This window comes from Danio rerio, chromosome 14 (assembly GCF_049306965.1).
Source record: "Danio rerio strain Tuebingen ecotype United States chromosome 14, GRCz12tu, whole genome shotgun sequence".
NCBI classification, from domain to species: domain Eukaryota; kingdom Metazoa; phylum Chordata; class Actinopteri; order Cypriniformes; family Danionidae; genus Danio; species Danio rerio.
Window position 1 is genome coordinate 35,196,085 of NC_133189.1, and position 14,571 is coordinate 35,210,655.

A 14,571-nucleotide genomic window follows, 5' to 3' on the forward strand; every position below is an offset into this window, starting at 1 on the left:
TGAAAAAGGGGTTTTATGACCCTTTAAAGGTGCCATCAACTGCATTGGTTTAAGAAGTTAAATTGTTCTCTGGTATCCAGTAGGTTTATTGCTTTGGTAATATGGGGTAATATACCCCATTAAAATCAACCTCTACATGATCATATGACCGTTGAGCTGAGTGATTTGACATGATTCAGCAGTCTACATGTTTTTGTTGAAACGCACACGTTAAATTTCACAATAAACACGATAAATTAACAAACGATGTAACTAAACATACCTCATGCCTCTTCGGTGTAACGAGGAATAATTATGTAATCTGTAAATTTCGCAACCTGAGGTGAGTTTGAACATGCCTAGTGCTATTGTTGCCCAGTAACACACGTTTACATTTTTGCACTTCCATTTTCTAAATAAAAGTCACACATACATAGTAAGTGAAATATACACTTAAAATAATAAGGGAGGAAAGTTATCACTGTTGTCTCACTAGAAAACGTTTGGCTTACCAAACGCAGCCTGAGGTGTGCATATTAATTATTTCAGAGCTTTTTAATGATCTCAGAGCTGCATATGAGTCAAGGTCTCTTGATGATGTGGCTGCTTGTTAGGTCTGGATGAATGACCTAAAGTAGACATATATGCAAATGCAGAGGGTATGGCCCATGAGTCTTATCACAGTTTGTTTAGTCTTCTGATTGGCCTGTTGTCCACTGGGGTTTTATTTAATTTACATGGGAATGAGGAAACAGTGGTACCTGAGTCTCACAGTAGGCAAATTTCCATAAACTCATGTTTTATTATTCTTCTATGCCTTGGTATACCCAGATTTTCATCATAGAGCACCTTTAAAAAAAACAAGGCATCTTCATTGACAATTTCAAGAAAAAAATGCTTGGATGGATATGCGCCCTAAGACTGCTATAACTCTGAAATGTAGTTTTTGCAGCATTCATTGGTTCACAGCTCATGGGATGGGAAAACCGTGTCTCCGTAGAGCGATCTTGAGTAACATTATCTCTATTGCCTTTCTCTTGACGGTAGACGACAGCTGGGATGCCTCGGCCTCACTGAATTCCTAGACCCCCAGCAGATCGGCCTCCTGCCAAGACTTCAGCATGACTCCCACAGTTGTCTGAGCGCAAAAACCTCACTCTCTGCTTCCCCTGACCACCTGTTTCTGCCTGAGTCATTCAAACGCTAGCAGTCAAAACTAAAACATTGCGTGCAATGATCCTCCTCCCCCTCCACTATCTCATTCACAGACATTGATTTTCATTTTGATCCATCCACACTAGAGATGTCAATGCTGTTTTCCACAAATCCCCAAGATTGATCATCGTTTAAATTCATTGATTAACCATTAACCTTATTAATGAAAGAGGGTATATACTTCAGTGGTACAGTCACTAGCATTATAGGACACTTAAAAACGAAACAAATTAATGATTAAATGCAATGTCTGATACAAAACCTGTCAATAGTAGCATCTCAGATGTACACAATGGTGAATAGGCCAGTGTTTACTCAAGAACATCATGGTGTGTTGAAAACTTTTAAGGCTATTTAGTTATTATTCATCTGTCTTTACTACCTCACATGGATACAATTTTAATACCTACATCTCTTATGTTCATGAGATAATTAAACCAGCTGAGTTTGGTGAAATGCTTCTCAAATTCAGACCTGGTACCTAAACTCTTTTTGATACTGTTTGTCTAAAGTAGTTAGATTGGCTGCAAGTGTGTTTCGGGATCGGGTCCAACACTGTGGTGAAAAGAGTTTATCAAGCACTGTCTAATGCACTTTTAATTGATCATCTATTAATCCCTGGAACATCATCCCTAACTCGGACACACATGACTCTCCGTAATGGTATCCTAACTATTAAGTGTTAAAACCAGGCCGTCTGACACCTGTTTTGAACCGACACACACTTGATTTCACACACTCACCCACGCAGCTGTCCTGCTGGGGCTCGAAACCTAGAGGGCACGAGTTGAAAGGCTCACTGACTCTGTTCTCCAGGCTCGGGTCGATCTGGTTGGGTGGCTCAGCGGCAGGGATGACCGAGGCTGAGCGAGGGAGGCACAGGTATCCACCGTAGTGGTTGAAGCACTTCATTTCTCCCTTACAGGCTTCAGTGATTGTCTCACATTCATTTATATCTGCAGACACATGCATGTTGATTTATACAGTTGAAGTCAGAATTATTATCCCCTCTAAAAAATTAACCCCCTTGTTTAATTTTTCCCCAATTTCTGTTTAAAAGAGAGTTTTTTTCAACACATTTCTAAAAATAATAGTTTTAATAACTTAATTGTAATAACTGATTTTTTTTTTATCTTTGCCATAATGACAGTAAATACTATTTGACTAGATATTTTTCAAGACACTTTTATACAGCTTAAAGTGACATTTAAAGGCTTAATTAGGTTAATTAGGGTAACTAGGCAGATTAGAGTAATTAGGTGAGTTACTGTAAACCGATGATTTGTTTGATATCGAAGAAAAATATATAAAGGGGCTAATAACTTTGACCTTAAAATGGCTTTTAAAAAAATTAAAATTGCTTTTATTCCAGCCAAAATAAAACAATAAATACTTTCTCTAGAAGACAAAATATTATCAGACCTACTGTGAAAATGTCTTTGCTCTGTTAAACATAATTTGGGAAATATTTAAAATAAAGAAAAAATTGTTGTTGTCATTATAATCGGCCGCATAACAGTTAAGACTACAGCCAATTGTGTCAAATTGTAAGAGATCACTTTAAAGTTATTTTCAGCTGCATGAATTTACAGTGAATATTTGTTTTGAGTAATTCTTTTTTTTACATTTTAAGTGTTTCATTTATTATGCATCCTCAAAATGTAAAATAAGAATATTGTATACATTATTGTATTATATATATGGTATTTATTGAATTTAAATGACAAGTCAATACAAATTTCTTATGTTTTCAGATCGTTAATACTTAAAGAAGATATGTATAACTGTAAAATATTATGTTTGCTTAATATTTAAAGTCTAAAAAAATATATATAGACCATTTTGAGGGACGTAAACAATAAAAATGGCATTAACGTATTTCCTGTTTTACATTATTCATTTCCATAGCTTCGAAAATCAAAAAAAAGGTCCCCATGAAGATAAATAATGCTAATATAGCTGTTTTAACGTTAAGTTATGATTGAATTCCCTCTTTTTACAGTTATTAAAAAGTTTGACAACAAGCAGGAAATGTTTATGGGACAATGACATCACCACATTGAAATAGTCTATAAATAAAAAGAAAACTATGCTACTTGATTCGAGGTTTTGTAATTTTTTTTAACATAGTGATTCCCATATTTTTAGCTGTAGTATATTTTATACAAACAGGCCTACACAGCATACGGTGTGTATATTTATTATGTTTACATTGTGGCCATTTATTATGTTTACATTATAAAAATGTGTTTTAGTTATAACCATACGCTTATATCAAATGTTTTTGATGTATTTGTATATACTGATTATGGATCCTGTAAATTTGAGGTTTGGGGTATATGAGACATGAAGCGTGTTTTACCTTTGCAGTGCTGAGTCTGTGAATCCCAGTGATATCCATCTGTACATTCCTATAAAATACACATGAATAAGTAAACACTGTAGATGTAGCCTGAGTACACCTGCAGTTTGTGTAAATTTAAGATGAAAGGGTGTATTTTACATAATGAAGATAAAGAAAGTGTAGCGAGAGACAGGGGAAGGTTTCGTTCCTCCTTACCGTGTAGGTGTCAGTTTCTGTGGGTGGCTGTGAAATAGCGCGGTGGAGAAACACAGAGATGCACATACAAAAGAGCAAAACACACCCGGGCCGCATCCTCACACACCCCTTCAACAGGTCTCGATGAGCACAGACACAAAAACACCCCCAATAGTGTTTAGTAAAGAGAGGAGGTCAGACAGACATGCGATGGTGTGGAGCAGATGATGCTGAGGAACCTGTGGATGATAAACAAACCACTTCAGAAGCAAGCTTTACTCAGGATTTGAATACTTAAATGTGACCCAGTTATATTAATCACACGGTTCCTAAATATCAAAACATCGGTCTGTTGTTAATTTTAGCGCCTTCCAGTGAGTTTAATGATTTGTAAGGACTTTCATTAATCAGAAATGTATACCCTATTTTTAGCCGCTGCAGTTGCTTGATTACCAGACTCCCTCTAGTGGTTATATTAAAATTGCAATATTTGTACTCGCATTGTTACACTGTAAAACACAACAGTTCACTTTATCAAATTAAATGAGTGAAGTTACCTCAAAGTTTACTGAAAGTTAGTTCTGCTCATTTAAAGAAGAGTTTTGAACTTAGTGTTGAAAGTAATGCGTTAATTAAATACCTCATTACTTCAGCTTAAATGGAGTAAGTTCCTAGTACTCATATTGATTTTTTTTTTAACTCAAATGGTTTGTACACTGTAAAACCCAATAAGTTAAGGGAACTCAAACCATTTGAGGAAACCGATTGCAACAAACTATTTAAGTTCAAAAACTAATCTACAGTTGAAGTCAGAATTATTATTAGCCCCGATTTTTTTTCGTTTCTTTTTTAAATATTTCCCAAATGATGTTTAACAGAGCAAGGAATTTTTTACAGTATGTCTGATAATATTTCTTCTTCTGTAGAAAGTCTTATATGCTTTATTTTGGCTAGAATAAAAGCACCAACCTTTTAAACATCAGTTAATAACAAAATTATTAGCCCCTTTAGGCTATATTTTTGTTTGACAGAACAAACCATTGTTATACAATAACTTGCCTAATTACCTTAACTTGCCTAGTTAACCTAATTAACCTAGTAAAGCCTTTAAATGTCACTTTAAGCTGTATAGAAGTGTCTTGAAAATATCTAGTAAAATATTATGTTCTGTCATCATGGCAAAGATAAAATAAATGTTATTAGAAATGAGTTATTAAAACTATTATGTTTAGAAATGTGTTGAAAAAATCTCTCTGTTAAACAAGAATTGGGGAACAAATAAACGGGGGCGGGTAATAATTCAGGGGGGGGCTAATAATTCTGACTTCAACTGTATATGAGTACTGTGAACTTACTCTATTTAAGGTGAAGTAATTGGGTATTTAATATCTCATTACCTTCAACACTGTTCAAAACTCTTCAAATTAGCAGAATTAACTTTTAGTAAATTTTGAGTTAACTACACTCATTTCATTTGATATTTGAAGTTGATGAAGTTAACACATGAAAATATCAACCAGGAATATATCATTATAATAAAGTTCATACTTAATTGACAGTAATTCACCACAAACAATACATTTGAACTGCTTTTAAAACTTTTTGCATTCAATACTGCATTAATTAAGAAGCGACACAGTGACTCAGTGGTTAGCACTGTTGTCTCATGTCTCGAGTCCCGGCTGGGCCAGTTGACATTTGTGTGGAGTGTGCACGTTCTCCTAATGTTTCTTTTGTGTACTTTGGTTTACCCCACAGTCCAAAGACATGTGCTATAGGTGAATTGAATAAACTAAATTGGCCGCAGAGTGTGTGAGTGTGTATGGGTGTTTCCCAGTACTGGGTTCCGGCTGTGTAAAACATAGGCTGGATAAGTTGGCGGTTCATCCCTCTGTGGCGGGCCCTGATTGAAAGGGACTAAGTTGGAGAAAAATTAGTAAATGATGCATTTATTAATGTTAACAGATACAAAATTTGCTGATTTGTAATGGTTTATACATACAGTATGGTACTTTTTATTTAGTCTGAATGGGTCCTTTCACCCACCCCAAGAAATATTAACTGTAATTCTTATAAAACATTTCTGGCTTTGAGGGGAGTGAAATGTTTTCGCTTAAGCAAACTATCACACAGACATATAAAACGCAGTACTATTTTCCTGGCCCACTTTTCTGTAAGTACACACATACATTGACATTGACATAAACAGCATTTGCAGGCACAGTATGGAAACACAAAAGCTGCTCCAACATGACACAGACGGAGCCCAACAGCAGCTCTTTGAGTTGTTGTTTTAATGGAGTTCAGAGAGTCCAGCCTAAAAGTATTGTCATGTTGACTCAGTGTGACAAACGGCAAACCGCAGGGTGACGTGCGAATCTGCACATTCTGTCTGAGCTGCTTCAGCCTCCAGTTACTATCATTGTGCTTTTCCTCCCAAACCGCGTGAAACATACAGTAGCCATCATACAAGAAACGCTTGCAACTTCACACTCACATCCTGCAACAAGATAAACAGGCTCACAAATCTCTCATCTGTGTGAATTACCCGCTCCTACTGACTGACCTACGTGCTACTTATGGTTAAGCTTCCCTCAAAATCTTGAAGCAGGCTGTCACTGTGGTGGCAAAAACCTGAAATCAACCATCATAAACAAACCCGAGGCCAGCGAGAGCCCGGTCCAGTCACTTGGCCAAGGTGTGGGCAGTGTGGAGGCGTGGGTAACATGTTGTCTGAGTGGCACTTGACCTTCAGGAATGCCAGTGGAGAGGATGTGGGCACGGCTCTGAATAACGGTCAGCCGGACACTTGCTGTGTTTCCCACAGGATCACATTTCTGGGAAACCCCTCTCTCCGGAGTTCACTGGAAAGGTCAAGTGTGGTTACCCAGAATGCCCTTGTGTAGGCCGTTTCTGCTTTGCTATTTTTAATTATTAATTTTCTTTGGCGGAAATGTTAGTAGGTCATTGTGTGGCTACTCATGAGGCAAAATGAATTAATGTGGAGCACTCATGATGCCTTGTGCTCTTGCTTAAAGGGATAGTTCACCCAAAATTCAGATTTAATCTCTGTTTAATCCCCCTCGAGTGGTTTCAAATCTTTATTTTTTCTGTTGAACTCAACGGAAGATATTTTGATTAAGGAGTCCCTATTATGGGTTTTTGAAAATGAGCTTCCATGCAGTGTGTAACACAGCACTGAATGAAAACATCCAGCTGAGATTAAATCTGAAAGTGCACCATGTTTAAAAGTATTGATTCCTTAACAAAATAGTCGACTCAGAAACGAATAAATGAATCGTGTTGGGTTTGGATCAATTGCTTGAACACATCGACGTTGATACGATAAACATACCAAATATGTAGTGGCGGATGCGGTAAAACGTGAACGCCAATTTCACTTCAGACGCTAGCGGAGCGTGGAGGATCACGGGACTGATCATGACATGAAGATGACGATCACCGACAGATGGAGATTTGGCTATGAGGAATAAAGGGTTAAAGTTCATTTTCACAACAACACCACAGTATAGCCAGCCTAGTGCTGTATTTGTTGCTGTCATTTTTCTGATGATTGATACAATAACCTATGCTGCTACGCGGGATTTGTCTGCCATTTGCTATTAAAGAAAATAGCAGCAGAGACAATTGTGTATGGGACTTTGTCAGACTTTGTCAGTAACTGTTACGGTTCATATGGACCCGTTTCTTCTTCCTCTAGATCATAACATGCAAGTGTGATTAAAATTGTTGCCTCGTTCTCTGTAGTTTGCAAAATATGTATTTAATAGTGTGTTGTAACTTGTAATCCTTCCATGCAGCTTGTAATCATTTATCTATTATAGATCAGTCCTTGTACTGTATCTCTCCGGTAAAATCTGTATGGAGTTATTCACATATTGCATCCAAAACCACATTCAAAACTTGACGCATACTTCTTCCTTTACAGATTTAAATGCGTTCCTCTGCTGTTCAGCTTTGCTAAATCAGCTGTTCCTCACATACGCGGTGTGTTGGGCGTTTCTCTCATGCTGAACCCAGCCGACCAATCAAAACAGAATGGTTCATCGGACCAATCAGCGCAGATTAGCATCGCGCGAAGGAGGGGTCTGGGAACAATTGAATCGCTGAACAAATCATGTGAGCGTCGTTGGGATAATTAGGTAAAATAAACACATATTATAAGACAATGAAAGTGTTTTTTGGCCTTGCATGCATATCAGCCTGTTGTTGAAGACCCCCAGACCCAAACCTTTTATAATGTATAATAGGGGCTTTTTAAAGGTTATATTCAATAACCATTGATTTCCATAGTAGGAAAAACAAATATACGGAAGCACATGGTTACAGGTTTTCAGCATTCTTCAGAATATCTTCTTTTGTGTTTATCTCAAGAAAAAAAAAAGGTTTGACATGATTGAAAGGCGAGTAAATTATAACTTATTATCCCTATGCCTTGAATTATCCCTTTAAAAGGTTATTTTACCCCAAAATTAAACTTCTGTCATTAATTACTCATGCTAAAGTAATTTCAGTCTAATAACACCGACGTCCATATTCAGAGCACAGTTGAAAAGATTCTAAATCAAGTCTAAGAGATTTCTGTCCCACTAAAAGTCTATTTACCTGACTCTACTAAAATTGACGTCTAAAGTATCTCCTTTGAAGACTTCTGAAGAGACAGAATCACTTTAAATGATAAACATTTAATTTAGCTTTATTTGGCAGACGCTTGAATGTATTACGTGCAAGAATAACCTTCTTCGGTTCAAGAAAGCATTACAGAGCTTCCATGACTTAATGTTAATGCTGTGAATACTCTTTACTGATTAGTTTTTATATGTACAGGCCCTCTTAGTGCCAAACTCACAGTTACAACACAGCATTAGCTGGAGTCAGAGTGAAGGGAAAACAGGAGGCGAAGCTACATAAAACATCATTATGTTGGGTACAAGAAGTACAGGCTCCAAATTGAAATTTCATCATGTACCTGCTGCCAGAACAAATGACGCCAACTGTGTTTAAATGCAATAAAACGACTAGAAAAGACTATTGGTCATCAAATATGTTATTATGTTGAGATTTCAGCACACACTTCATGTCAGGTTAAGTAAAGTATTGTCCTTGTTTATTATGGATTAAGGATTGGGTACCTAGATATAGATGTCTTAAGTATTTCCTCTGATTTAGAAAAAGTTATTTTGACATGTGAAAACTTTTTAGCACTTAACTGAGCTAACAGACATATATAGTAAGCTAACCACTAGCAAGCAACTAAATATGAAGTAAGAACTTGTAGTGATTGAATATATGAGAGATCTCTCTCAGAAGATGCACAAATGTGTTTGGACCGAGATGAGGGCTGAGTAAATGATGGCAGAATCCTCATCTGGGGCTGAACTAACACTTTACCATTTGGCTGGCTGGTAGTCCTGTGACATTTGTAAGGTCTGCAGTGATTATATGAGCCCCAATAACACACGTAATAAAGAGCAGACTTCATGAGCAGCCCACTGCAAGGACCACACACATGTAATGACAAACGCTCTCCTCCTACCTCTCGCTCACCCTTATAAACACACTCACACTGGTCCAGTGTCATGTCTGCGCTTAACTCTGTGTGCTCAGCTAGGTATTAAATACTGAACCTGGCATGGTGGCCAAAACACTCACGCAGGATCTCCAGTTTGAAGACTTGCTTTTGAATGCACTTATAACTTTATGAATGCTAGCAACTCTCCCCACACCTGTGCAAACCTAAGTGGGGTTTTTATGTCAGGCCCCCCCCATGGTTTCAGAAACAGATCTATATAGGCACAGACACATGTACTGGTTGTGTTTTGTGCCTAGTTGTATTTGGATTTAGATTTTAAGATCTATAAATGTCAGATCATTAGATATAAAAATATAAGGGGCACCTGCTGTTAAAGGGATAGTTCACCCAAAAATGACAATTTACTCACTATTTAATCACCCTCAATTTGTTCCAAACCTTTCTTTCTTCTGTTGAACACAAAATAATATTTTGAACAATTTTAAATACCTTCCATAGTAGGGAAAAATATGGAAGTCAATGGTTACAGATAGGGATGGGCAGTATTTATGATAGACATAGTGGTGGAAAGAGTACTGAAAAATGTAGTGCAAGTAAAAAAGTATCTGTTGTGAATATTACTCAAAGTATGAGTAAAAGGTTGCTCTTTCAAAAGTACTCGAGTAGTGAGTATTGCACTGTTAAAAGCTGATGATATACATTTATTTTGTGGATGTGTGTAAACGTAACATTCTGCAGTGCATTTAGTTATTGCTCAGCAGGCACACAACGTCCTAAGACGTTAACATTAGGTTAGATTTAGGTTGTGACATCAGATGATCAAAATTCAATGTCTAGCCAGCGTCCAAGGACAGCGTTATTTTGATGTCCAGTAATGACGTCAAATGACATTGAAATTTGGTTGATTTTAGGTTGTTTTGGAAAGTAACCAAAATCCAACGTCGAGCCAACATCTTAAACCAACGTCATATTGATGGCAAATACTGACATTTATTTATCAGTTATGGCAATCAAAATTCAACATTTAATAGACGTCATAGTGGTAACGTCCATACAACGTCAAGCTGTAACATCATTAGACGTTGATATTTGGTTGATTTTAGGTTGGACGTCGGACATTGAGGTCGATCTGACATTGGGTTCTGATGTCAACCTAATTTTCAATTCCAAACAAAATGCAATGTTCCCACAACTCTAGGGTACAACATCAATCTGGTGTTTAAGGCCATTTCAGTCATCATACAGTAAACATCCGTCATCTTCTCATCAGTGACATGCATCTAAACATCTCAATGTGTGTATAAATTTGAACATCTTCTTGGACATAAATTGCTCATGTCTTGAGGTACTTCAATATGATGCGATTTACCTTCTATGTGCGATTTGATTGGACAGCAATCACAAGACTATTCGGCCAATCCCCATAGAAAAGAAAATAATAAAGTAACGACTGCAGGTTGAAGGAAAGAAAAGGAGTAAAAGTACTGATACTGCACTAAAAATGTATTTAACGGAAAGTAAAAGTACACATTTTTAAAACTAAGTGAATTACAATTCCTGAGAAAAACTACTTAATTTGTATTTTGTAATACAAAATGATATTTTATAATTTATATTTGATAGCGTTAATAGAACCAGCTTAATATTTTGTATCGAAATACTTTAATGTCTTGTAATTTTGTATTTTTAAAATACTAATATACTAATAAGAAGTCTACATGGTGACATCATATAGATCAGGGTGTCCGCGGGGTCTTAAATTCAGCACAATATTGTCTTATAGATCATTTTAAACAGGTCTTAATTTTCACATCCATTCACTAACAATACATCTCAATAAAACTTTCTGCTAAATTTACAACTAATTGATAACTTCATTTATTTATGACTAACTCTATTTTAGAACTATATTCTATAACTAAACCAATACTATAAATTATTAGAACAAATTAGTTTGTTTCTTGATGGGTCAAGAAACCATTTTTTTTTTTTTTATTTAACCCATATTTTTTCTCCTGGGCCATTAAAAAACCCTTAGCGTTTAGCCTTATGCACGTCTGAAATTTTATTCTTGATGGTCTTAGAAAGTCTTAAATTTGACTTGGTGAAATCTGCAGAAACCCTGTAGATGCACCCTCTGATTGGTGCTTTGGACATTAACTCTTTCATTTAAAGAATAACTGGAAAAATATATCAAGTCTTTGGAGATAGTATACTGTACAATTAATTTATTTATTGACAGATTTATTAAACAGATATATTTATAAAATAATATTTTAGTCACCAAACATGTTTAGAAATAGAAAGATAAGGCAATTAAATTTAAGTAAAATATTGTAACAAAAAAAATAAATATTAAAACCTACAAAATTTCAACTAACTTTTTTGCTTCTCTTGATTTTTACTCTTTTTGAAAATTTGAATTTATTAATTTTTTATAACAAAATTGGCTGTACTAGTTTTTGGACCGTTATCGTAAGTTATTTTGCTAGATTAACTACAGATTTGGCTGCAGTACTGACAACACTAATGTATATGCACAAATATAATATTGTACAGCTTCCTATTAAAAATATGAATTTAAAAGAGAAATTTGTGAGGGGTGTACTTATAGCTTATTGCTGAGCACTGTATCTTTGCCCAACCCTGGTTACAGGTTTTCAACTTTCTTCAAATTATCTTCTTTTTATATCCTTTTACATGTTTGGAACAAGTAAAGGGTGAGTAAATGATGACAGAATTTTCAGTTTTAGGTGAACAACCTGTTTAAATGAGAAAATATCTTTTTTAAGCAAATAGTTTTGAGTTTAATTTTATGGGATGAAAGAAGTCTGTTCTCCTCAGGTTCATAGAGGTGGCCTGTATGAGGAACTATAGACGTATAATAGTTTTATCACATTAATTAACTTTAATTAACAGCCATTAAAGTTGCATATTGCTACTATGTTGTATAGATATTCAACAAGTGCACTGCTGATCCAGGGTATCCACGGAGTCTTAAAAAGTCTTAAAATGTCTAATCTTTTTTTAACAGGTATTAATTTTCCTTTGTATTGCTGCCCAATCTGGCCATTAACACCTATATTTTTATTATTCAATTATTATTATTGCAGACTGAAGTAGTTGGCAGCTAAGTTTTGTTCTATTCTTGATAAGGGTTGTAGGGTTTGAGAATGGATATATTTTAAAAATTAATAAAAAAAATATTCAAACAAAATTATTATTGCTATTGTATTATTAAATGTATCAAATTGTAATCATTTTTTGACAGGGCTAGTGAAAATCTTTCCTAACTGGGATATTCCTAAAAAGTCTGAACATTTAGCCCTGTAAAGGTCTAAAATATCATTCATAATGGACTTCAAATGTCTTAAAAAGTCTTAAATTTAACTCGGTGAAACCTGCAGAAACCCTGTGTTTGAATGTTTGGGTTTTTGGTTATTTAATAGCATTAATAATTACAAAAACATTCAATTCCATAAAATATTCTTTTATAGTGAGAAAAATATGATATCACTGTCCTATAAAAATGATTCTTCAATGATGTTTGAAACTTTTGTAACCTTTATTTTTAAATGTGTGTGCATATGGTGAATTCTAAACAAGCTCCTTACTTGTCATCAGTGATGCTCACTATACGTCCATGTTGCTTACTTTAGCAGTTCAGCCCCGAGAAGACGAATTAATATTTCCAAAAATAGAACGCTAATGTGGCTACGACAGAGGCCCCAGTCTGATTTATTCCCGCCTCTGTCACACTCTCTGCTTTTAAATGAACGCCCGACTCAGCATCCAGCCATATAAAATAAAACATCTAACTCAAGTAATTAGCAGAACACATAAACAAAAAGTGACGCAACAGCGGTGGCCTGTCTAAGTACAGTAAAGCAGTGTTCCCTATTCTGATGTCATTCCATCGAGCCTTCATTCTTATAACAACACCTGTACGCTTCCAAAGGGGGCCGAAAGTTTTTTTTTTTTTTTGGATAAACATAAGCGTCTCCACAAATTCCCCGACCTCTGTGTGTCCTCAGAGAGCCTGTGCGAAATGTTCCCATTCTGCGGCGTCTTTCACATCTAATCAGCTCATTTAAACAGTCGGCAGTTTGTATGAATCAGCTTTTTGTCCTTTAAAAATAGAAACGCTCTCTAAACAGTCACCCATTTTACTTGTGCAGGGTTCAAATAACAACATACAGTCAATGGTTGTGAAACAGAGGTTGGAAAAGAGGTTGGAAAAGTTTTGCAACACTTCATACACACTTCGGAGATCAGTGTAAAAGCATCATGACGGTTGAGAAATGCTGAGAAGGAAAAAAATAGCGGCGTGAGAGCATGAGGATACAATATGTTGGAATAGCGGCATTGATCTTTGCTTGTCTAATGTGTCTAAAAGAGTGTGACGTGTGCAAAAACCGGCCAGTTGAAATGTTCTGCCCTTCATCGCCTTATCGCTTCCTCTGCCCTACTGCATGTGACACAACTTCACCCTGACATTTCTGCCTAAGTTACATGAGCTTATCCAGAATGGCCTCAAAGATCTCAGCTACTGGATTGGACAATGACTTTATATCCCAATGAAGCTCAACATTGTCTCTGGTAAGCATGCTGTATACTCACAGGCCCGCAGTGGATCTCTTTCTGAGCAGCGGTGGCACGTCTTCTCTTCTGTCCTCACTCCTCAGCCTGATAGAGTGAGTGTGGAGACGGACAGCTGGACTGTGAATGTATGCAGGGGAGGGAAAGACGGAAGAGAGGAGCTAAGGACGGCCCATTCCGACCCCCATATAGCCCCCCTGCACGGCCATCCTCCGCCCCTCTCTGACCCCCCAGGATGAAAATTCCTGGTCTGCGGCCCAAATTCCGAAATTCCAAATGTATCCAGCTCAACGACAGAACAACAGCATACAGATTCACACACACACACACAACCCCCTTCTTCATACACACACACACTCCACCTGGTTTCATTTAAACTCGCCCCCCACAGCCTGCAACTTTCTTTCTCTCTTTTCCCCTCCACCTCAAGTCACCCTTCATCTCTCCCCATCTTTTTCAGTCTCTCGCTCTCTCTATTCCTTTCATTCGGCTGGATATTTATAGCTCGGGAGAAGTTGGTGGAATGTAGACAAAAATTAGAGAGCAAACTAGAAAGAGAGAAAGAGGAGGCGAGGGGAGAGTGGAAGAAGGGAGGATAAGACACACGTCAGCTTGGAAAAGCTCTTTTTTTTTTTTGGTTGGCGTGTCTAAATATTGAAATTGGAGGTACTCGCAGGATGATATT

At 36.6% G+C, this 14,571-nt stretch overlaps 1 protein-coding gene across 1 annotated transcript in view; it reads right to left on the bottom strand.

Moving 5' to 3' along the window:
- The window catches only part of efemp2a (EGF containing fibulin extracellular matrix protein 2a), a 31,168-nt gene extending 17,152 nt beyond the window's left edge, over positions 1 to 14,016 (bottom strand). The window contains 4 exon segments of the mRNA NM_001008587.1: positions 1,938 to 2,150; positions 3,557 to 3,605; positions 3,755 to 3,972; positions 13,908 to 14,016. Of these exon segments, the coding sequence (NP_001008587.1) occupies positions 1,938 to 2,150; positions 3,557 to 3,605; positions 3,755 to 3,850 (358 nt within the window). The 5' untranslated portion in view covers positions 3,851 to 3,972; positions 13,908 to 14,016.
- Between the last annotated feature and the right edge of the window lie 555 nt (positions 14,017 to 14,571).